Source organism: Chenopodium album, chromosome 12 (genome assembly GCF_948465745.1).
Source record: "Chenopodium album chromosome 12, dcCheAlbu1.1, whole genome shotgun sequence".
Lineage (NCBI taxonomy): Eukaryota > Viridiplantae > Streptophyta > Magnoliopsida > Caryophyllales > Amaranthaceae > Chenopodium > Chenopodium album.
The window spans coordinates 47,391,656-47,417,716 of NC_137845.1; the positions used below are offsets into that span (position 1 = coordinate 47,391,656).

The window sequence follows — 26,061 nt, forward strand, 5'->3', positions numbered from 1 at the left end:
GCCAAATTTCGGGGGACATATCATCGTTTCTCACCTGAAACTTGAGGTTGCCTACTATCCATTGCTGTAAAGTACCTGTTCTGAAATTACTTGTGTTAGCCGGGCCACCTACTTGCCTCCATACTTCTCTAGCCATTCTACAATCTCTTAACACATGAAGTGAAGTTTCATCACAAGTAACACACGATTTGCATTTAGGATCCTCAGCTAAGTTTCTCTTGAAACGATTAACGTTGGTCATTATGCGATCATGGAGAACCAGCCATATGGAAAACTCTATAATTGTAATAATTTTTTATTCTTTAAAAATGCACTGGCTTAGATAACTCAAATTATTTAGAGGCATTATTGATTAAATTAGACATAAAGGTAAAAAATATACAACAGTAAAAAAGGGATAATAATTAGATAAATTCCTAATATATAATGATAAGCTGTTACTATGTTCAACCAACTCGGATCAAAGTTTGTAGATTCCTGTGAAACTCAAAAGCCTTTGGTACTTTCCACAAATTAGGGAAAATAAATATATTGTCAGTCAAAAGGGAACGGAGACGATTAGACTGTTCAGTAATTCTCTCGTGAAGAATCAAAATTCGGAGGTTGATATCAACCCCATTAAGGAAAAGACCTAGATTAACAGAAATGCGAATAATACAGTTGACAATGTATAACAGAGATGTGTGTACTCTTAAGCCAAAACCATTCCCTTTAAAAGCAAAGCAAAGCAATAGTAGACAAAATTTAGATCAATGTCATTAACAAATCAATAAGGTTGGTTGCAATATGGTACATTAATTCTCTTTTCATAATCGACAAGGTATCAACAGGACAGCAGTAGTAGAGGTTAGACTTGATCGTACAAAACAGAACCCCGTCAACAACTGCCTCAAGATTCGCAATAAAGTTCAGAATCGTTGGAGGGCTTTTCTTTGGAGCTACAGCTCCGGTCAAGGTTTTCCCTGCACAATAAAAGAATGCATCGAATCCCACACCATCCCACCCAACATCAGATCGAGCAACAGACAAGATTTTTAGAGTATAATAAGAAATTTAGAATGGTTAGGTTTAGAAGAAAGTTTTGCTCCAGCACAGAGTAGTTTCCTACCTGGATGAACCAATTACAGCCGCTTTTGAAGGTTTAGGAGAAGATAAAGGTTGTTTGCTCGGTTTTAAGTCTGTACTGATAGCAATACTCCCCATGCCTTTCTCCATCGCTTCTCTATCATCCTTTTCTTTCTCCGTTTTATCTAGAGCAGTAGAATCCACTGCCTGACTTTCAGGTGGCGAAGTCTCTACACGAGGAATGCCTCCAGCAATCCATGGATGAGAAAGGCATTGACCAGCAGAAGGACGCTTGTCAGGGACAAAATCAAGAATGGGAACTAGAAATTCTGCAAGGTCATTTGCATCTTGTTCATTGAACTCGTACTTCTCAACAAGGACCTTGTTTAATGGCCAAAATCGAAGCCGACGTATGTGTCGCAAGTCTCCATATCTGTTGAAGAAGTCCCGAGAATAACGTCCCCCTAATGCAATCTGGAAATGATTCATGGTAAAATTCACAGCTTAGAAGCAAATGCCTTGCAAAATTTACTTTAAAACATTCCCTGAAAACACTAAAATATATTCTAACCTTGCGCGGCATCATCCCCAAGAGCTCCATCATTAAAGCTAAGTGATCCTGAAGAAAAATGAGTCAAGACTAGCTCATACTTATGTATCAACTCATTAGATATATGAAGAGTAAAAACTACAGGCATCATCAGTGTTAAAGATGTGCACACAAGGTATAATAAATAAAAATTATTTTACAATAACCACAAGTATGTTTTATAATGTTGACAAGAATTCACAAGGGAATGCACATCTAATAATATTGGGATACCTCACTGATATTTGTAAACACTTTAATTACAAGTGTGCTAAATGACACTCACGCACTAGCACACTCACACTTGCTAGCTTACACTTAAGTGACACTCATACATATATCACAACTACTAACACTTGCTTAGCTGTACTTATACAGTGCTAATCTACTAAAGTCAGCTAAGGCTTTGTAGTGACACCCAACAACTAATCAAAAACACGTCTACCTATTGTACGCATGCTATCTAGATTTTTCTACAGCTAGCCACATGCCGACCTAATGACAATAAGATGAATGTGGACTCTTTCTATATTCTTTCAAGACTTGCGGAGGTGAGCAGCTTATTTGCTGCTTAGGTAGATTATTCTAGATTTTCTTTCTCACTCTTTTCTATTATTTTCGAACATGCACAGCAAAATATCAAAACCTATCACTACAAAAACTGCAGTGGTTAGTGAGTACTATTACCACACAACAATATCAAGTAAAAGCAATTAAACAAATTTGTACCAACAAAGGGACAGGTAGTTAAATATTGTGTGTAGATTATTTCATAACAGAAAGCCTGCAAATTAACATATGCACTAATCTATAATAAGTGGAGAAGAATAAAGCCTAAGGACCAACAATAACCAGCTAAGATGAGAAATGAGGTTTGGACCTTTGGGGATATGCAAGGACCTTAACCAGTTACACAACTACAACAATTGAGATTAAACTTTCCAGAAGTTCAACTAACCAATAACTTGTTAAAAATTATTTTTAAATTACTACAGGGGCAACTCATGGCACGAAGGCACAGTGGCGATGTCAAAACAAAAATCTTACCCAAATTTAGTCTTAGAATTATCTGTGAACACTATCCACAGAAAAATAATGATTCACATCCAAACAGAACACATTCTGAAAAGAGCCAATAGAGGTAAACAGTTAAATGTTATTACTTAACACGGATGATGGCGTACCATTTTGCAATAACTCAAAAGTAGCAAGAGTAATTGACATCTACACTAGCACCGTAGCACGCATAAGCATTAAGGCCAAGGTTTTAACCCACAACATGGTCCAGCTTATAAAATCATTTTGTCAATAAGCAACATTTGACAACGCCTCATAGCGCAATTGTTGCAACTTCGCATGACTCAATCAAATTGAAGTGAATAAATCAAACCCACAAGGTTATCAATTCAAAGTTAACGCAAACAAGAAAGCTCGTCCATTTCTCTAAAAGCATCCACCTCAAAAAAAGAAAATCTAGAAGAAAAGGCTAAAGACAAAAACTAGATTAACAGAAAATTGACCATATTCAAAAAGCTAATCTTTAGTCTTAATTTGTTCTTACAAGAGGATCCTATAAAGTATCTGACAGCAGGAACCTATGTTGATCAAACATTTCATGTCACTTCAATCACCCATAATTTAGGAGCAAATGCATGAAACTTTTTTCTGACACTTGTGACAAACTAGACAAACCCCCACATAAGGTACCCAAGTCTGAGACTGAATAACAAAGGTTGGAAGTGACCCTGATACATTAGTAAAGCAGGATACCCAATGATTTGTTAGAATTTGAAAGACCACCCTTGACAACACAAAGTCTACGCTCCAGCCCACTATGAGAATAAAATTATACCTTAAACCATTTGTCCCAGCCATTTTCCCGAAAGTAAATGAAACACCAGTGCAATGATACAGTGGAAACTGAATCAAAGCCATTTTCCCGAAAAAGAAAATGAAACACCAGTGCAATGATACAGTGGAAACTGAATCAATCCTTAGTCAAATTATGAAAAGTTCCTGTACTGCAGCCACAAGCAGCAAACTACATTAACCTTTTGTATTAGAGCCAATGATCGGACCACCCAAACGACCAATATGCTTTATCAGAGAAAGGGGAAGCAAGCCAAACAACCAGCCACACCACAGGGGGAGGAGACACAAGTGGCACAAGAGGAAAACCAAATTAATGTTCTGATTTTCTGAACAGAAGGGTGCACACAAGTAGTGGAGCAGCATTGCAATGTGGAATGAGACAAAAACAATTAAATGTCAGCTAGCTTTTGTAGCCTTGTTTTGTATATATAAGGAATGTTTTGATAGTAGGAGAGACATGTGATTAGACTTGTGTATTTGAGATTGTACCCACAGGATACTTCTTTGGAGAGTTGTAACCTAAAGTTACTAAATCATTCAATCAAACTACAATCTTTTGCTGGCTGAATCTCTTTGTTCTCTTTTATATTTGTGTGTGTGTTGTGGGTTGTTAAGTCCGTGACGCTTTTACCGTTTTAGAAAGCAGTTGGCCCAGATGAAATTCCTACTAAGGTTGAGGGATGTCTGGGGTAGGTTGGAACTAATTGGCCAACAGATTTATTCAACAAAGATCTGGAGGCAAGATTAGAGAAAGAACACCTTATACTAATTTATCAAAAAAAAGGGGATGATTAGGTCTACTCAATCTATTGAAGCAATTAAGCTTATGGACCATACCATGAAGTTGTGGGAGAGAGTGATAGAGCATAAATTGAGAAGATGTAAAGTATTTTAGAGAACCAATCAGGGTGTATACCAGAGCATTGTACCATGGAAGCTTTACATTTGATAAGGAAAATGATGATATACTATAGGTTGAGGAAGAAAGATTTATAGAAGATTCTCATTGGCTAGGAGACGGCTTATGATAAGGTGCTGAGTGACGTTATCTGGTGGGCATTGATTAAGAAGCCTTATTTCTTGTAAAAATGTTTGGAGAAGTGAAAACAAATTCAAGGGCTTTTGCTGGAATTATGAAGGACTTTCCTATCACCATTGAACTACATCAAAGAACCTACACAAGCCCCTTCTTCTTTACAGCAATTTTAGTATTCTCCCTCTCTCCAAAAATTGATTTTACACTTTCTTTTTCAATCACTCCAAATTAAAGTTTTTTACACTTTTATTTTGAAATTTGAAAAATGCCTCACTATTATTTTAATACATCTCTTTCCACTTAAAGAAATTTAGGGCTTCACTCTCACTCACATTCAAAAACAAAAAAACCTTCTATCTACTATAAAATTTAATTTTCATTAAAATAATACTCTGTTAGCTTCCTTCACGTCTTTCTCAAACAAAAAAAAAAAAGCTTCCTTCACGTCTACTTTTCCAATAAATAACAATTGATAGCCAAAAAATTTAAGAAAAATTAGAAATAATAATCACAACTTTCATCAATTTTGGTAGAATAATCCCAACTTTGGATTATTCTGGAATAATCTGAACTTTTGGGGGTCTTTTTTCTTCAATCCTAAACCGGTCAACAAAAGTCAATGACCTATTATATCATGTCGCTTGACACGCCCTGATTGGTCAAAAAAAATTTAAAAATTAAAAAAAAAAAAAAAAAAACCCAAAAATCACCAACCACCGGTCAGCCTCCCCTTCCCCACCACCCACCCTAACCACCACCTCAACGCCCAGCCTGCCACCCCTTTGTCGTCGGCCAGCCGCTTGAAGCAACCTCCACCGCGTCGCCGCTTTCCTCCCTCCCTGAAACACCCGCCATTCCCCACGAAACCACCACCGAGGAAAACCAAACCCACCACCCCAAATCCACCAACGAAACTCCTCCCCACTGCCGAAAACCCCCAATCATTCCTCCCACCACCCGAAACCCTAAGCAGCTAGGGTTTTCGACGGTGGGGAGGAGTTTTAGGGGGTTTTCGGGAGTGGGAGAGGAGATTTTAGGGGGTTTTAAGCAGCGATTTTCGAAAACGGCGCAGGGGGGAAAGGGAAGGGGAAATCGGCAAGTAGGGAGTGAGAAACCGACGCAGGGGGAGGAGGAAGGGGAAACCGGCGCAGGGGGAGGGGAATTAGCGCTGCCGTTCAGGGTTAGGCCGGTGGTTGTTGGGGTTGGCCGGTGGTTTTTGGGGTTTGCTGGTGGCTGGGATTTTGGGTTTGGTTAGGTTTTTTTTAAAAAAAAAATTATAAATTGTTTTAGCTAATTCAGTTGTGACGTGTGTCAATTTTTTAAAAAAAATAACTCATTCAACCGGTCACAGGTTTTTGGGATTGAAGAAAAAGAGGAACCTATAGAGTTCGGATTATTCCAAAATAATCCAAAGTTGAGATTATTCTAACAAAATTGATGAAAGTTGGGATTATTATTTCTAATTTTTCCAAAAATTTATCACCTACAACTGTGTGTTGTGATAAGCGTCAAAACTAATCTAGGATAGAAGAAATAGATGAATTAACAACCATGGTGTATGTTGGTTGCAGATGAAATAGTATTAGTGGACAAGAATAGAATTGGGATTAATTCTAAATGAGAGCTATGGAGGCAAAAGATGGAATCTTTAAAGTTTAAGTAGGAGCAAAGCTGAGTATATGGAATGTCTTTTTCCATCGAGTCATGCAAGGATGCAGTAACATTGGATGGTAAGGAATTGTCAAGAGAGAATGTTTCAAGTTAGATTCTATGGAGGAATGGATATATATACTAAGATGTGACTCACAATGGTCTAGATGGCACAAATGGAGAGGGTGTTGAGTAACCGTAATATACCTTTAAGGATAAATAATATTCAATAGATTAGTATGAGTCATCTAGGAGGGATCATATTTAAAAGATGGGACTCATGGGAGTGGCAGAAATACTTATGTTGAGATGAATGCGCAGAGACACCTAAAGGGATAAAATTAGGATAAATATATTCATAAGAAAGTTGGATTAGCATTGAAATAAATCTAGGGAGAACAAAGATGACTTCGAAGGAGTAAAATGAAAAAATTAGACTATAAGCATAAAGCACCTGATAAAGGTCATGGAAGGAGAGGATCTTGGTTGACAATAGCAAGAGACGAATTCTTGGTTCATGTAGTCAACCCCTTAATTGAGATTAAGGCACTAATATTGTTATTGTTGTATATGTTTATAATAAATATAATTTTTTTACTTTAAAATATAAGGTTTAAATAACCATAATAAAGTTTCAAATTCCCCCTTATTCCGAAGAAAGCTACTGCTCGCAAGGTAACAGCAACAATAAGTATCAGCCATATCTAACAAGCAATAAAATCATTGCATGCTCAATGGAGCCACAAAGAACACAATAGTACAACAATTAAAGCTGCTATATATCTATATCCAAGTCAGAAAGCATCTCCAAGGACCAATATGTGGATAAATATTAAATAAAAACCACCCTCTCCAAACAGATTTTAGGCAAGAATCAAGAGTGAGCCCTTTCAATTCCCTCCTTGGGATGAAGCATTGATCCTCCGCCCCCCCTAGTGGGACACTTGAGTAGGGGAATAAAATATCTAATCATTAAAATCTCGAAAAACAATCATTCGTACCCATCAAAACACACCATAAAATCGCCTAAAATTATTCTCATACAAGCTCCATACTCCCTATCCTTCCTTGAACCAGTATATTCAGGATGCTCCACATTGAAATTCAAATTTCTTCTCTTAACAAAAAAAATATCAAGTTTTCTCATATAATACGTTGCAGCTTACAGATAGGTTTAGGGTGAAAGTAATTCGGATTAAAACTGAACCGAATCGAAAACCAAACCGAATTAGTAATTCGGATTTTTTTTTTTTTTTTTTAAATTCGGTTCGAATTGAAAAAATAAAAAATATGGATTTTCGGTTTGGATTCGGTTTTGGCTTGTTAAAAACCGAAAACCGAATTAGAAACCGAATTTTAGGCCCAAATATACAAGCCCATCTCACCCCTTCACATAAACCCTTTAGACTTTAGGCCTTAGGCCTTTAGTATATAAACTTAAAAAACCCTAACCCATATTCTTATTTTCTCTCTCCTCCTAACAAACAGCCACTCCTCCACCTTTTCTCTCCTCCCTCAGATTCTCACTATTCTCCTTTCAGATATCATGCATCCTATCTATCCTCTCTCACTCTATTTCCTCTATTTTTCATTCTCTCTTTTGATCTTCTCTATCAAAACTTTTTAGCACTTCTCCTGCACTGATTTCCTCTTTCTTTAAGCTTTGATCTTTACGGATTTACCAACAACAAATAAGTGATTTGCTGCCGACGAATTCGTTCTTCATTAGGTTTGTCAAGCAAGCAAGAGGATCTGAGTTTTTCTTTTTCATTTTTTTTTATGTAATTTTTTTTTTTTTTTTTCATTTATTATTTATGTAATTTTGAAAGTTAAAATTGTTAGGACAAATTTAATCTTGAATATTTGTCAATTTATATATGTTGTTAATTTGTCTTCAAAATAATATAATTTGCTTGTGTTTTTATAATAAATATCGCGAATCTGCTAAAAAAATTTCGGTTTTCGGATTGGATTCGGTTTGAGCATTAGAAATTCGGTTCGGTTTGGATTGAACCGAATTCTAATTTGGAATGGATTTGGATTGAAAAATCTAAAACCAAATTATTTCGGTTAGGTTTTGGTTTGGGCTATAATTCAAACCGAAAACCGAACTTTCACCCCTAGATAGGTTGCATATTTAAGTGACTTAAGTCACTTATACACATTAAGCATACTATGTGCAATAACATTATTTGGCAATCAAATATAAAAGTATCCCCGTATAGAAATCCAAATATGAGCCTTCATCTAATGAGAGACTTAAATATGAGGCATCAACTATCCCTGTATAAGTAACAACTATCATGAGGTATCAAGTATATCCCTGTATAGAAATCCAAATATGAGCCTTCATCTAATGAGAGACTTAAATGCCAAACTAGAAAGATTTCGAATGGAGACATTTTAGCATAAGTAACACAAAGAGATTAGCAAAATGAAGCACTTAAAAAGTCCCCTTGCTATCCATTGAACCTTGGATGTTGAATAAAATCATAATCCAACACATAATTGTGTTGCAAATTTCATACAATGTGTGCTTCTATTGATACATAGAGTAATATGGAAATCAAAAAAGAAGACAAACTATAATGTTCAGGACAATAGTTCAATTCTCTTTTTCAGTAGTCTGGTGCATAAGATATAATGCAAACTACGGATTAATATGGGAAGACAGCCCAAACATGGATATTATAATGAATATTATTCTAAAAGAAAATTAATTATCCCAAATTGATGCACAAACAAACAGCTTGAAGAAAACAGAACTTCCTGATTGACAACAAAGATAAACCCAATGTATAAAAAAGCTCAAGGCGCACTAAAGCGAGAGGGGTTCTGCTGCGCCTAGGTGCACCTCTTTGAAGTGAGGCGCACTATATGGGCAGTTAAAAAAATTTGGCTGCGCCCAGTGTTTGAAAAAGCGCGCCTAATGCGCTGAGGCGCAAGGCGATCACAAAAAGCGACCAAGGCGCACATGAGTGCTTAATTAGGTTTGGGCAAGGCGTTTTGGGTTAGGCACACAAAAAGCGACCAAGGCGCACCTAAGGCGCATGAGGCGCACATGAGGCAAACTTCAGCCAAAAATTTTTAACTGCACATATACTACGCCTCACTTCAAAGAGGCGCAACAGAACCCCTCTCGCCTCAGTGCAGCTTGAGCTTTTTTATACATTGAGTGCGCCTCAAGTGCACCTCGTGCGCCTTGGGCGCTTTTTGTGCGCCTAACCCAAAACGCCTCGCCCAGACCAAAATAAGCGCTCACCCCTGATCGCCTTGCGCCTAGGCACGCCTAAAGGCGCGCTTTTTCAAACACTGGATAAACCTGCGTCCAAAATGCATTACTCTACCAAGAAATCTGATTTTGCATTGTTCCTTATTACCAACAAAAGCAAACATCCTCAAATTTTTCATTATAATAAAAAGTAAATTTAAAAAAAAAAAAAAAAAAAAAAAAAAAACAACAAATAGAAGATATCTAAACTGGGAATGAATGAAGCACTACAACCACATGCAAATAATTTTGGCTTACCCAATGTAATTAAAGGCTCTAGGCACAATGAGGCGATAAAGGTCCTACTGTGTCTCTTTGAAATGAGGCACACAATTTAAAACCATTTACGTGCACCTCTTTGAATGCACCTTGCCTAGAAAAAAGGTGCTATACCCTAATCGCCTAGCACCTCAGGCGCTCCTTTTCATACACTACCCAGACAGCTCCTTCTAGAAAATTCACAGAGTTTCTAGGGGGGAAAAAAACTACCCTTTCCCCATATCCAAAAGATTTCCTAGGTAAGTTAAACCCTACAATCTTATTAAATATGGCTAGGATAGTGATCCTAGAATACTAGATGTCAGGCAAGAACCAAATTTCAAAAACTATTGTTCCCATGCATTATAGGAAAAGGAAATAGAAGCCTCAGAAATACTAACTAAGCAACTTAAGTACAAGCGTACCACTTTGAAATACTTCAATAAATTATTAATCAAAACTGCATTTCCTGTCTTCTTTTTAAGATGATTGATTTCTTAACATGACGTTTCCTTCATACTTCCTCAGATTTAATTTACTTGACCTATAATCTTTTGGCACCCAGCTAAAGGAAGGGATTGAAGAAAATAAACATACTCTAAATAAAAATAAATTAATACCATAAAACCCCCAATATATCCCTTTTATTGGTGATTTTTTTTTTTTTTTGTGCGTGTGTGTGTATTAAGAACATTGTTTATCTTTTCTCTAATTTCTTCCTTAAATTGCATGCCATATAGGTCAAGTAAAAAGAAACGGAGGAAGTACATGATAAACTTAAATTCACATCCCTTAACTTCACTAACACTAATAATTTTCTGCCCTCTATTTCACTATATTCTTTGCTAAATTCACATCCCTTACCTTCACTTAAGTTAATACTTTTATGCCTTCTATTTCACTATATTCATTGCCTTCCCCTAATCTTCTCCTAGAGTTCGGCCCGCTCACTGCATAGTGTACTATGGGTACACATTTCCTAAAAAGTTACCCAAAATCAAACCACCTTAATTATTAAAAATAAAAAATAAATAAAGAGAGGCTACTATGTATAGCTAATATAGTGTAAGAGGTGAGAAGAAAAAACTACATACACAACATAAGGTAAGTTTTTTTTGAAGAGGTGCAAGAAAACCATCCCATAGGGTGCATAGTTAGTAGATTCTGGATATGGTTCTAAACGTTGAGCAAATGGGTAAAACAGAATTGAATTTTAGATATTGTGTTTTTGGTGTTTCTAGTGTTGTTACATGAAGCCATCAACTGTTCAACTACCTTACCTCAAAAAGAAGGAAGAAGATAAAGAACTGCAGGGGGAGGGGTGGGGGAAGAAGATAAAGAACTGCAGGGGGAGGGGTGGGGGGGGAGCAGTATCTTTATGGTGGAAGCCAAATAGAAAACAAAGAAATGAGGGGTTATTTATTATAATAGTTACTGAGTTAGTACAACATCCATGGATAATATTCACAGAATGAGCATAAAGTGCACTTCAAACATATTCAAAGGCCTCTAATCAACCATGATGAGATTGATGACACTAACATAAGGATACCATCATTGAAGCTCTCACAACTCTCCTATGTTTTAACAAGATTCAGATTCTCTCTTGTGGTATCAAGTGAGAAGTTGAAGACAAAATCCAGAGACTTCATAAGGGAAGAGAATAGTGGTCTACTAGCAATGTGGCAAGGTGCAGAACTTGTGGCAAAAGAGAGCGGAAAAGGAAAAGATGACTAGAAATCATAATTACAAGGAACAGATCCCAAAACTGGGCATAGAAGATAGACAAGAAACCAGAAACAAAGTTATACAAGGAAGGAAGATCTAGCCATAAGCAATTACAGGTGGGTGCACGTCAGATGCTAGAAAACAAGGATTGTGCTAGGTTAGGACAGCATAACACAGAGTTAACTCAATCCCAGAATAATACATACAATACATGTTTACAAGCCAGGAACTATATGATAGACAGGCTATATGGCTTAGGATAACATACCTTTTTATTTCCTTTAACGAAGTTATCATCAGATTAACTAGACCAAACACATGTGTACATAATCAACGTTATGATTTTAATCTAATATCAATCTGCTGGATGTAGGAATGCAGAATAAATACTGGTTGTTAATGACCTAAACAATACAGAATTGGAATCATGAAACAACCACTCTTTAATGTAGGAAATGCAGAAAGAGTTTAAAAATTACAAATATTATTAGACACTACTAAATATTTTCTAAATAATATTAAGAATACATTTATCATAGTTTATATAATCATTCTCTAGTAGCCATAATTGACAAAGCAGCAAAGATATAATGATATAAAGTAAAAAAAAAAAAAAAAAAAAAAAAAAAAAAAAAAAAAAAAAAAAACCATACCTCGTCTCTGTCGTAATTGTCACCGCTATGAGGATCAAAGAGAACATCACCAGTTGCGAGCTCAAAACAAATGCAAGCAAAGGACCACATGTCAGCAAAGGTAGAATATTTTGATCCAAGGATCACTTCAGGACACCTGTACTGCCTGGTCTGAATATCATTTGTAAACTGTTTGTAAGTCCAGCAAGCATTTCCAAAGTCGACCAATTTGCATTTGAGGTCCACAGACTCCAAAAGTTTCCGCCTTGTTGATCGGCTCCCTCTCTTATGAACTGAACTTCCTCCACTTGTCCTCTTCACACCATCGACATCTGATGATCTAACCACAGTGTTAGAATATTCAATTGAACTTCCATGCAATCCCTATTTGAAACTTTTACAATGATTAGAACTATACTCCACCTGATGCATCAGGATCTTGCTCAGATTCACCAGCAGCTTCCTTCCCAGCACACCCTTGTGCTGCACGTTTCGCCTTTCTCCGAATCTTTTTCTTTTGATTCTTTGTCAAATCTCCATTCAACAACTTACTATCCTTTGTGCTACTAGACTCATAAATAGTTTTGTCCTTGGTATTAGGAAGAATAAGAGGAGCACCAGTTTTTCTAGGGTCCTTAGATGAGTCTATCACCGACAACAGCAAAATGTTTTCTGGCTTTAAATCAGTGTGTATGATAGACAGCTGCTTATGCAAATAATCCAAGCCAACTAGAATATGATAACATATCTCTTTCACCTTAGCTAGAGGCATCCCACGATAGTCCGAATACTTAATAAGTGTCAAAAGATTGTCCCCCAAATACTCAAACACCATACACACATGCTGTCCATTTGGACCGGAATGTTTGAAGTGATCCAAAAGCTTCACAACACACTTCTTATCATCTGGATCACCATCAGCAATCTGTTTCAATATCATTATCTCATCCATTGCCGCTTCGGTGTAATGTTGCGCACTCTTTTGCACTTTCAATGCTACATATCGCTAATTCATAAAAACAAACAAAAAAAAAAAAATGAAAACAAAGCAAAGAAGAAAACAGAATAACATAAACCTCCTACCCAGCATTTTCAATAAAATTTGAGTGTTAACATAATGTAGACAGAAGGAATGGAAATCAGTACATAACAATAATCCCAACAAACTTACAGACAACATTTCAAAAGAAACCTAATGGTAACTACCACAGCCTAATCTTCTGTCAACAGTAATGACGACAACACAATACCTCCATCTTCATTACATTTATCAACAGTTTTTGCTAGAACTATAACATAATTTCAAAATCAACCAAAAAAAAAAATTAAAAATCGAAATTATAAGATAGCCAAAAACGGAAAAATACAAACCTCCTCAGTAGAACAATTTTTACAAATATTTTCCCAAACATTTCACAGAAAACAAACGCATACAACATACTGACTCCCATAACATTATCAATAAGATAATGCAAGCTTCCACAAACAAATTAATCATCAATCAAAAACCAAAAACAAGGTCAAAAACTCAAAATCAAACAAAAACAATCCAGATCAAAAAATCTAAATTAATTTTGCAATCAAAAATAGAAATTAATCAACACAACAAAAAATTGGAGAAATACCGAGTGTTTGGTATCCCAAGCAAGCCAAACGGTGGAGAAATGGCCCCAACCAAGCTTACTCTGAACAACATAAGCTCCATTTTTGAAGGAATCGCCGATTCGAACAGCATGATAACCTCCTCTTCTATAATCATCTTTACCTTCGTCTTCCGACGTATAATCGCTTCCACTTTCGCTTACTTCGTCTTCTTCCTCTTCGTCGACCGCCGGTTCTTTCTCTCTTAGCTCCGCTTTCTCCGCCGTGACCGCCACCGTGGATTTTCGCCGGCTGTCCATTTCCGGTGAGTTTTTCCGATCTGAAGGGAGGTAAGGTATATAGTCTTTGTATGTCAGAGAGGATGGGAAAAAGAATGAATTAGTTGTTTAACCTTTTGATGATTGGGGTTTTTTTGTTCTTTCGGGTTTATTTGTTCTTTATCGTATCATATGAATTTTTTTTTATTTTTTTTATTTTTTTTTTAATGAAAAATATAATGTGGTAATCGTTGCGTTTTCTGTGTGGGTGGCTGACGCACACCAAAACGCCACTAGGTAACTTCTAATCAATCTATTGACCGATCAAGTAACCCTTGAATAGATAATTCGTTGATGATATTTGATTGATAATACTTCTTTCATTTCTTTTGTTTGTCTCATTTGTAACCTTGAGAGATATCAATAGAAATGGAATCTAGTAATTTAATGGAATCTTACTTCAAAATACAGTCACATAACCACATGTGATCTTCTTATATTCATCTTGATAAGATATAATGTCATAGTTTCTAAATGTAATTTTTAAAATTTTTTTTTATAATGTGTAGCTTAAGATATTTTAATTACAATGTTGCATTGAAAACTGGTAGATATAAAAAATGACAATAATGTAATAACCGATAGAGTATAAAGGACAATAATTTTCAAAACAAAGAAAGCAATAGTCGTTAAATTTATTTTTATAAGAAAAAAAAGACATGAAATTTTGTAAAATTATTTTAGACAAAGACAAAATTAGTTGCAAATAGTTTAGGAATTATTTTAGAAAATGAATTCTATTGTAGCAAAAATAGATTCTAAATTGATTACATATAATTATAACATATGTTGCTCTAATAATATAAGTCTTTGTTCAATTCAACTTATTTTTGTTAAAAACTATCTTATTTGAACTTATTTAATTTTCAACGTGCCTTGTGTGTGGCTGGTTTGAAGTAAAACTTTTTTATATGAATTTGGCTTTAAAAAAACAAAACTTATTTTGCCCAATTGTATTTGAAATAAAGTTAATTTGTCTAAACTAATTTGAGCTTTCTTCACAAAAATAAAATAAAAAAGTTTTTTTTTTAATTAAAAAAAAAACCTAATTTGAGCTAATAAAGCAAGACTAGCTCAATTATATTCAAAGAAGCCCAAATAAAAAAAAAGTCAAATATAATAAAACTTAAAAGTGACACAATTATAACATTATAGCCTATCCTTGTTCCTTCCCACAGAGAAAGTGTGGAAAAACTCATTTAGATTATGGTTATAGTCGCAAATTCGCAATCAACAAGTGGGAAGAGGGTCTCCACCTACTAGGTCAACCTTGATTCTTTAATATAAGGTACATGCCTAAACTAAAAATGATTGTGTAGGTTTAGGTAATTCTCTACTTAATAATTGATTTTGTCTCTGCGTAATCCGCATGTCTCGAGCAATGCTCTCAATTTTTAGAAAAACTTGTGTGGGCCTGGTTCACAATAATATTATTCTAGACCCAAGATTCTACATGTGCGCAACTAGCTTTGTATTGAATATAGTGAACCTAATATTAGATATAGTAACCTTAATTTTAACATGGTAACCTTTAATAAAATTTGTATGATTTTTAATATTATTGCAAACCTAAAGTATGACATTATGACCCTAACTTTAACTTAGTGACTAATATTATTCATATTGACCAATATTTTAAAATTTTCATCAAAAAAATTAATCTCTTATGACCTTTATAAAAACACAATCACTTTTATTTTAACATAATAACCATTATTATAACATTGTGACCTTTTTTTTATTAATTAAACGACCATAGTAACTCTACTATTAGTGGTCCATAATAAATTAATGTGAAATAGGTCTATTTAAGAGTTTGTACTGAATTTTTACTTTGAATATCATATTGTAGTTTCTATACATGCATATTAGATTGATTGGATAGAAGAATTTTCCCTAATATAATAATTAGAAACAAATTAATAATTGTATTGAAATTCTTTATTTATTCTACTTAGATTTTATTATCATTCTTAGGTAGTTCATCTATAGTGAACTATACCCAATATCTGTCTTGTATGTCATGATGTGCAGACTATAAATTACTCTTCATTTTTGTGTTTTTGGGACATGGTAACTTAAAAGTCACAATTTTTTTACACCATAAAATTTCTAATGATAGTCTAATTAAAATTTAATTACTCTAGCATATAACAAATAAACAAATGAAAGTAAGGATATTAAGGATATTTACAAAAACTAAACAAGTTTTCCAAGTAAGTGAAGACTCCCTCAAAAGAAAGGGCTCCCTACCCCGATAGGCTGCGCTACCATACTCAGAGCGGTGTTTGCTGGTTTCCTTGCCGTTTTCTCTGACGAAAATGGCAAACGACCTTATCTCGCGCTACTCTAGACTTAAATTAAATGACAATGGTGGTGGAGTTGTTGACCTTGGCGAAATTTTGACGACTTAACCACAAGAAAACCTAGAATTATTACTTGTAGGTAAATTACTCACAGAAAGGCCTTTCAATGTAGAGGCTTTCAAGAGAACAATGCTGAAAATTTGGGTGCCATCCCACAAAATGGTAATTAGGGTTTTAGGACCCAACTTGTTTGGCTTCCAATTCTGGCATTGGAGGGATAATGGAGGACTGTGGTATTTTGACAACATCCTTATTCTATTGAAGGAGGTGGAGGAGGACGAACAACCAGAACATATTGAACTCCGAACTTCGCCTTTTTGGGTACGAATTAAGGGTTTGCCCTTTAATTGTCGTTCGAATGAACATGTCAAAGCCATTACTAGAGGCATGGGTGAATTTCTTGAAATAAAGGATGACACTTTAGGCCTTGATCATTTCCGGCGTGCTCGTTTGCTCTTGGATGTCACAAAACCCTTGCAGAGATTTCAGAAAATAATTGATAGAAGGGGGAAGGAGGGGATAGTTGAATTTGCTTGTGAGAGACTCCTGTTCTTCTGTTTCGCTTGCAACATTATGGGGCACTCAGAGAAGGACTGCTCTGCTTTAACTGAGGATGAGAAGAAAAAGGGCCTGGGTTGGGGTACTTGGCTGAAGGCTTCACCTAGGAAGGGGCGTATGAAGGAATTGGAAGAAATGAGTGATGTTCCTGACTATAAGCGCTCCCTATTTGTAACTAAGGAGAGTGAAATTTCAAAAATTAATGAAGAAGGGGAAGCAGAGATGTTGCACAGCCTGTGATCCTATTACCTGACCCTCGGACTTATGCGAATAAAGAGGGAGAGAAGGTGATTCCTCCTAGTACTATGATGGAGTCCACCTTTGAGGGTATTATTAACAATCCAAGCACCTTTGTGGTGGGCACACATGTGCCGAATGAAGAACGTAAGTTAGGCAAAAAAGTGAAGAGGGTGGATAGGAAGAAAGTGACATACAGAGTATCGGAAGGAGGGCCCCTTAATCCTCTTAAGAGGGTTAGTGACACTGTTTTTGGAGAAGCTGATGAGGGAGGAGGAGATTCTAAGAAGACAAAGTTGAATTTCCTTGATTCGTCAGATTTCATTATGTTGGCGGAGGTTGGCTTGGACCAACCCCGCCAGGGATTATGAGTCTATTATGTTGGAACTGCCAAGGGGTAGGCAACCTTTGGTCAATTCGACAGCTCCGCAAATGGAGTAGGAAATTTGCCCCCGACATTATTTTTTTGTCGGAAACAATGATAAAGAGATGTGATTCGGAGAAATTAAAAGATCGCTTGGGTTTAGCTCATGCTTTTGGAGTTGATAGTGTGAGGAAAGCAGGTGGCTTGTGCTTATTTTGGAGGGCGAAAATTGACTTAACTATTATTTCGTTCTCCCAGCGTCATATTTATGGCGATGTTCGTTTGAGTGGTAAGGCTCCTTGGCGATTTGTAGGGATATATGGATGGCCTAAGGAGGTGGAGAAATACAAGACTTGGGACTTGATCTGGCTTCTATACCAAGAATCGAGTTCACCTATTGTCTTTGGAGGTGATTTCAATGAGTTGTTATGCTAGTGCAAAAGGAAAGAGGAGCTGATAGAGTTCGTAGAGAAATTGACAATTTTCGAGTGTGGTGGATGAATGTTCTCTTCGGGATCTTAATTTTGTGGGGAACTAGTATACTTGGGAGAGGGGGAGAACCATTGCTACAAGAGTTCGAGAGAGGCTTGATCGTTACTTGGTGTCTGATGCATGGGCTGCTATGTTCCCGAATGCTTACACTGAAAATCTAATAAGAGTAAGCTCTAATCATATAGCCATAATCCTTCATCCTTTTGATAGGGGAAAGTCGAAGAAGAAGAAAAAAAAAGAGAGAGTTTAAGCTCGAAACATGTTGGTTTCTCAATGATAATTGTGAACAAGCAGTCAAGAGTGCGTAGGAGGCTTCCAATGTGCTTTCAACTGTGGAGAGAATTGCTGAGGTGGGCAGGGGTTTAGTGAAATGGAGTGGCAGCAAGTATAATAAAATTGGTCAACAAATTGATGATATAGAGATGGCCCTCAAACACGCACAACATCAGCCCATATCAAGTGTTAGTTGTGCTAAGTGTAATATGCTAGAAAAGAAACTGGAGGAATTAAATGAACGACATGAGGCGTATTGGTACATAAGATCGAGAGTGAGCGAAGTAAAGGATGGTGACAAAAACACCAACTATTTTCACCACAAGGCATTGTAGAGAAAGAAGAAAAATACGATTGAGGGACTTATTGATGACTCGGGCATATGGAAAACTGATGAGAACAAAATTAAACAGATAATTTGCCTCTTTCGTAAAAATCTGTTTAGTACTTCCTCTCCCTCAGAAATAGATTTTTCTACTGTTCTAGAACACATAGAAAAGGTAATCACCTAGAGATGAATGAGGACCTCATACGCCCTTTTACAAAGGACGAAATTTTCCTAGCTCTCTCTCAAATGCATCCCTGCAAAGCGCCTGGACCTGATGGTCGTTATGCATGCTATTTTTTACCAGCGTTTTTGGCATATAGTTGGGGATGATGTCACTAATTTTGTTAGTAGTATTCTGCATGGTTCTGGTTCTCTTTCGACTGTTAATCATACAAATATTGTGCTTATTCCGAAAGTGGACTCCTTTAACCTCACCTCGGAATTTAGACCTATTGCTCTTTGTAATGTGATTTATAAATTAGTGTCTAAAGCCATTGTTCTGCGGTTGAAAAATATTCTTCCAAGTGTGGTTACAGAGAACCAAAGAGCTTTTGTTCCCAGCAGACTTATTACTGATAATGCTCTCATAGCCCTAGAAATTTTCCACACTATGAAAAAGAGAAGCAAGGGTCGGAAAGGGTGGATAGGAATTAAGCTAGACATGAGCAAAGCATATGATCGAGTTGAGTGGGGTTTTTTGCGACATCTTCTTCTCACTATGGGTTTTAATGGTAGGTGGGTGAATCTGGTGATGGAATGTGTGTATACTTTGACTTACTCTTTTGTCATAAATGGTGGAGTTTATGGCTCGGTTGTCCCAACCAGGGGCATCCGACAGGGGGACCCTCTATCCCCGTACCTTTTTATTCTAATTGCTGATGTTTTTTCTAGAATGATTCAGAACAATGTGCGTAGTGGAAGAATTCATGGGGCTAAGGCTAGCCGTGGCGGACCAGAAATCTCTCACATTCTTTTTGCAGATGATAGCCTCTTTTTTACTAGGGCTAACCGACGGGAATGCACTGTGATAGTTGATATACTCAACCAGTATGAAGCGGCAGCCGGGAAGAAAATTAGTTATGAGAAGTCGGAAGTATCTTTTAGTACGGGAGTGAAAACTGAGCAGAGAGATGAGTTATTGGGTCTTCTCAATATGCGGCTAGTTGATATACTTGAGAAGTATCTCGGCATTCCTACAATTGTGGATTGATCTAAAAAAGCTACTTTTAGAGCTGTGGTTGATAGATTTGGAAGAAACTACAAGGGTGGAAGGAGAAATTATTGTCACGAGTCGGAAAGGAAATTCTCCTAAAATTTGTAGTACAAGCAATTCCGACCTATCTCATGGGGGTGTACAAATTTCCAGTATTAATTATTTTAAGCCTTAGATCGGCCATGGCTCGATTTTGGTGGGGTTAGAAGAATGCTCAACGAAAAGTCCATTGGGTGAGTTGGGAGAACATGTGTACTCCGAAGTGCTTGGGAGGTATGGGATTTAAAGACTTGTCAGTCTTTAACGATGCATTGCTAGGTCGACATGCTTGGAGACTAGTTCGATTCCCGGAGTCTCTCTTGGGCCATGTCTTCCGTGCTAAATATTATCCCAATCGTACTTTTCTTGACTCAAGCTTGGGGTATGCAAACAGCTACTCATGGAAGAGTATTTGGAGCTCAAAGGCTCTAATCTTGGAAGGTCACATATGGAGAGTAGGAGATGGGAGGGATATAAATATATGGCATGATCCTTGGTTAGCGGATGAAGATGGCAGATTTGTGACTAGTTAAGAAAGGAGTGACCTCACGAAAGTGGCAGACCTCTTCATCAGCGAGACAAATGAGTAGCGTGTCGAGCTAATTGAAGAAGTTTTCAATGAAAGAGATGTAAGGTGTATTTTGTCTATCCCTATTAGTAGGTGTAATAAAAGAGATGAATTAACCTGGGCCTTTTCTGACGATGGTGAATATTCTGTGAAAACCTCTTATATGCTGGGAAAGGGGTGCGATTTTGACAGATTTCATCGTGCCTTTGTGATCTTGTGGGGGTTAGATGTCAGTCCTAAAGCATGCCATTTCCTGTGGCAAGGGGCTTCTCACTGCAAGGCATATGATCGACTCATCAACTTGTCCAATATGTTTGAACGAAGATGAATCAGCTGCTCATGCTATTTTTGGGTGTGTGCGGGTGAAGGACTTGTGGATTGACAGTGGTTGTGCTCCTATGAGAAAATGGGAGGAACATGACTCGCTTTGTAGTCTTGTGGAGAGTTGGAACAAGTTGGACAAAAAGATGGTGCAGCGGGGACTATTTCTGGCGTGGTGTATTTGGCATGAAAGAAACAAGAAAGTCTATGAGAACACCACAACCCCGAATGAGATTGTGCTTCAACGGGCTGCTAGATTGTCACAGGAATACGACAATTACAACAGGCGCATTTACAAGACTTTGGCTCCAAAGGCTGCTACTAGTGCGAAGATATGGAAGGCACCTCCCTTGGGCACCATTAAAATAAATATGGATGCCTCACTAGCTGTTGCAAGATAGGTTGGTTTAGGTTCAGTGACGAGAGATCATGAAGGAAAGTGGTTTTCGCTTCCACAAGGAGAGTTAGAGCCTACTGGCCACAAGAGGTTTCTGAAGCAAAGGCGTTGGACTGGGCTATCAAACTTGCTAAGCACTACAATATGGAGGATGTGATCCTCGAGTCTGACTTCCGGCTGCTTGTGCGAAGGCTGACCAAAGGAGCTGTTCATTTCACTGACTTTGTAATACCCCGTATTTTTATAAGTATTTTATTTAAAATAAGTATTTTGTGGGGTATTTAAATAAGTTGAAATGAATTATTTATGATATTTTAATTATTTATTTTAAACAAGTTTGGAAATATTTTATAAAAGGAAAGTTTTATTTAAGTAATTATTTTACTAAGTTGGAATTTAATTTAGGAAAGTTTTACTTTAGTAAAGTTTAATTAGGAAATGGATTAGGAAAGAGTAAAAAGGGAAAGTTTAGATAAGAAGGGTTTCTAGAGAAATGGGTATAAATATTCAACACTTAGGCAAATTAAACTTTGCCCAGAGTGGAGAATACCCAAGGTAAACTTTTTCTCCCTTCTCCTTTATTTTTCTCTCTTTTTCTTTCTTTTTCCCCTTCCCCTTTTTTGGTTCACCACCGCCAGCCACCACCACCACTGGTGGGCCGCCGGCCACCACCAGCACCAGCGGCGGCGCCACCAGCAGGCTGGCAGCAGCCTGTTGTGGTGCCGGCCTGCTGTCTGGCCACCTTCTTTTCGAAAAAAAAAGTAAATCTTTTTATTTTTATTTTGTTTAAATCCTAGATCTAATTATAAATCATGGATTTTGTGTTAATTTTATGATGATTGTTATTAAGTATGGTGAAAATTAATTTTAAGATTTAATTCTAATTAAAAAGCCCCAATTTTGAAACCCTAGATTCATAAATAATTGATTATTGAAGGATTATGATTTAGGGTGGTTTAAGCCTTTAATTTAAGGGTTTTAAAACATAATTACAGCAAGTTTTATTAATATATATTGCTAGAATTTTTGGTAGTATGCTAAAAATCAAGTTTCTTGAAAGAATTTTAATTACCCATTAATTGGGATTAGAGTATGAGATTTTAAATAAGTTTTCAGCTTATTTTAATTAAATTATGAGTGGTTTAATAAGAGTATATATTGTTGGACATTTGTGTAGAGTGGATTTTAATGCCGTATTATGATTTTGGTTTGTAGGAGATTTTGAAGTGAGTGATTTCTATTAGTCGTGGCGATTTTAAGATCGTATTCAAGGTACGTTCGCGTACTTAGCATATTTTTTATGATGTAGTAGCATGCTAGATATGATTAATTAATTCCAAGTAGTATCATGCTAGATTATGATTGGAAATTGTGGTTTGGTTGATATTGGCGATTGAATTATGAAGCATGATTTATTTGTGATGGATTAATGATTGAAAAATAATAGTTTGACATGTTGAATATGAACCACACTTTTATTTATGGCATGATAGAAAACATGTTTAATTAAACTAAATATTTAATTTGGTTTGGAATATTGAAAAGGAATTTTATTATGGTTCATATAATTTTTATTGATGCTATAAGCATGAGGAAGGAGCTATGTAAGTGTCTATGAACACGAGGAATAAATTGTATGTTGGTGCCTTAGTGCACTTAAGGTGTTTTTAACACCGAAGGATAGGATTTGTGGCGCATTATGTGTTTAAGGTGTCTTTGACACCGAGGTAGATTTAAAAGGGTTCAACATTAAATATTATGTGGTCACTAATTATTCAAGAATTAAATTGAAATGTTTAATTGTTTGAATAATTATAATGATTGATTTTGTTATGATTTGAGAGTCATCACCAAGTTTAATAATATGTAAATAACGTAAAGTAAAAAAGATTACGCTCCAAAACTCTTGGAACGTATATACCTTGAGTATGAACATATGGGGGAGTTATGGGGTTTTATATTTAACCATAACGTCTACTGGGAGTACAGGAGCTGTATTTTCCTTTTATTATTATGCGCAGGAATTCCGCCACTTACGAGTGGTTCTTTTATACTGGCACGGTTAGCTCCCGTGTTAGTACTCCTATATTGGGGCAGGTAAGGGGGGAAACCCGTTCGATGCGTAATCAATACTAAATAAATTATTTAGTTACTTAGTTGAGAAGTTTTGTGGTGTGTTGTGTGTTTGTAAACAGGTGCAACAAGGTAAGTTGTGTGTTGATAGGTAAAAGCAGGTTAGTGTGTTTAACTACACTTATGTACTCAGCTCTGCTGATTGTGTGTTTGTGTGTTTGTTGGCCTTGTCTTTACCTTGGCCCTATGATGACCCATTTTTAATGGAGAGTAGTGGAAACAAGTAGAGAGAAGCTTTTCAGGTGATGAAGCATATTCATGATGGGCATTGAGTGAAGAGCGATTCATGCTAGTTTCCACAAGTTTATGATATGTTTATCGCTTTAATTATTTTATGATATTAATGTTTGTGAGACTAACATGAAAGTTTTGAATTCGGTTCGGTTTTGTTAAGGGCCTACAATGGTTTCAAGTTGTAGGTTGACTTTGTTTTACTTTGGTTTGACTTTACTTTCGTTGGTTGACTTTTTAAGTTGAGTCGTTTTTAAATATTTTCAAGGAGAGTCTTCAGCTGTGTGTCTTTGATAGTTGCCTTAGCCGTTTTCACGGTGGCGGTAATGTCTTAAATTTTCCTACTTTGAGTTTTAAACAGAGCAAAACAGGTATTTTTAAAGAAAGGAATTTCTAGGGTGTTACAGACTTGGACTCGATCTTAGGTGACATTTTATTTGCTAGTTCTTCTTTTAAGTCGATTAGTTGGTCCCATATAAATTGTGATGGTAATTTTGTTGCGCACCATCTCGCTAAGATAGTACCTTTTGGTTGTGAACAAGTGTGGGAAAATCATTATCCTAGTGAAGTTTCCTCGTATGTACTCACGGATTTTACATTATTTAATTAAAACTAGCCTAGCTTTCTTCCAAAAAATAAAAAAATAAAAATAAAATAAAAAATAAAATAAAGAAAATGAAGGATAGCTCAAGTGGTTAGAGCTTTCCTCTCGATTTCATGAGGTCCTGGGATCGATTCTCACCCCGCCCTTGTGGCTCTCTAAAAAATAAATAAAATACTTCCGCCGTTCTATTAATATTAATAGAACGGAGGAAGTAAAAAATTGTCAATATGTTTCACTGGCAAAAGAGAGCATAGCTTATGCTTAGGCCCTGTTTGTTTGAGCAACAAGGCTCATTATAGAGCAGCTCTACAGAACGGGGCCTTAATCTATTTTTTTGAATTGCAACATTGGGAATGAAGTTGTCAATGCACATCTTTTACCATTAATATTTTTATTTTTTTTAATAAAAATATAAAAATTGATATTATAAAAGTAATGCATATATGATATATCTAGACAAATTTAATAAGATTACACATGACTATATTTTTCCTTATGCATAAATAAAATAAAGAAGGTCAAAGAAATATGTATAAATAATGTTAAACTCTAAATGTTGCTATTAAAGAAGATTGAGGGAAATATATAGTGAGGAATTTCAATAAAATTCTTATTGGTCTAAAGTGTAACTCTCACTAATAAATTTTTAAAAGAGTTACTAGAAGGGATAGACAATATGCATATTATTCCTATTATATATCTCCAAATTTTCATGTTTTATGATCACCACTCGGAATAACTTATGAATGACAGCCTTACTAGTTCAACACTAAGGGGCCGTTTGGTTGGGGGTAATCAGGAAAGGGAATGGGAATCAACTGGCCCCATTCCCTTTGTTGATGTTTGTTTAGCACTTTTAATCATTCCCATTACCCTCCCCATTACCCCAAATCCTTCCAACTCCATTCCCCACCCCCTAGACTTTCCCATTCCCTTTCCCTACCCACCTTCACACCACCACATCACCACCTTCACACCTACCAACACCACCGGAAAACCAGCCCGACCACCGCCGCCCCTACCCCGACCACCGCCGCCGCTCCACCAAGCCTCGCCGCCCTCCCCTCCCACGCAAAAACCACCCCTAGCCCCGCAAAACCCTAGCCCCGATCTCTCTCCCACCACCCGCGAAACCCTAGCCGCCCCTTCCCCTCCCCTCGCCGCCCACCGATAAACGCGCGCCGCTCAAAACCCCCTCCCCTCGCCGCCCAAAAACCCCTCACCTACCTCGAAAAACCTCCGAAAACCCTAAGGGAGGTTTTTCGAGGGTGAGATTCGTCGTTTTGGGCCCAGCGAGTGGTGGGGGAGAGTTTGCGAAGGGCGGCGAGGGGAGGGGGAGAGCCGGCGAGGGAGGGGGAGGGCCGGCGAGGGTTTCGTGGCTGGGAATGATGAAAACTATATGAATTGTGTGGTGGTGTGGTGGTTGTGGTGGTGGTGGTGGGATTGATTCCCTTGTTTTAAAAACAAACAACAAAGCAAAAAAAGGGTATTTTCATTCCATTCTTCTCCTTTCCCTTTGTTCATTCCATTCCGATTCCCTCGTGCGAACCAAACGGCCCCTAATAGTCTGGTAGATCAATTAAATTCCACCCAGGCCACGTCACCTACAATCTTGTCTAATAAAGTTAAATGAGGTGTCATACTAAAATTAATTGACAATAGAGGATTAGCCCACTTAATTGGGTTTTAAGTGAAAACTCTTTATTTTATTTTTCAACATGGGACATATAGTACTCACACACTTGCACTTAACACAGGCAATCCTAACTCATAATACTTTAGATTGAGCAAAATATCCAAAGTAGATTTTGTAGAACATCATCATATTGTAGTAGTGAAGCTCTCAATTACTAGTAGGCAGTAGCACATACATACAAAAGCACCCAAAATACAAGTTGTACCTTTAATCAACATATC

General features: G+C 36.8%; 2 protein-coding genes across 2 annotated transcripts; one reads left to right on the forward strand and one right to left on the reverse strand.

Annotated features, from left to right (window-relative positions):
- Positions 1–673: 673 nt before the first annotated feature.
- LOC145572478 (uncharacterized) lies at positions 674–14,134 on the reverse strand. Its single transcript, XM_081631452.1, has 6 exons — positions 13,727–14,134; positions 12,525–13,107; positions 12,123–12,433; positions 1,637–1,684; positions 1,109–1,539; positions 674–962 (listed from the first exon to the last, which is right to left on the reverse strand). The coding sequence occupies exons 1-6, from the start codon at positions 14,000–14,002 to the stop codon at positions 890–892; spliced, it is 1,722 nt and encodes a 573-aa protein (XP_081487578.1). The 5' UTR covers positions 14,003–14,134; the 3' UTR covers positions 674–889.
- A 6,551-nt stretch (positions 14,135–20,685) lies between these two features.
- LOC145571239 (uncharacterized) lies at positions 20,686–21,180 on the forward strand. The gene has a single exon (XM_081630305.1). It carries the CDS (start codon positions 20,686–20,688, stop codon positions 21,178–21,180), a length of 495 nt encoding a protein of 164 aa, XP_081486431.1.
- Positions 21,181–26,061: the final 4,881 nt, after the last annotated feature.

Bases quoted from the DNA above. Each gene is read 5' to 3' on its own strand.
- LOC145571239 (XM_081630305.1), top strand. From the start codon at position 20,686: ATGTCAGTCCTAAAGCATGCCATTTCCTGTGGCAAGGGGCTTCTCACT.
- LOC145572478 (XM_081631452.1), bottom strand. From the start codon at position 14,002: ATGGACAGCCGGCGAAAATCCACGGTGGCGGTCACGGCGGAGAAAGCG. The intron at 12,434-12,524 runs GTGGAGTATAGT...TTAGATCATCAG, and splicing joins GCAAGATCCTGATGCATCAG to ATGTCGATGGTGTGAAGAGG. The intron at 1,540-1,636 runs GTTAGAATATAT...AATCATTTCCAG, and splicing joins TGGGGATGATGCCGCGCAAG to ATTGCATTAGGGGGACGTTA.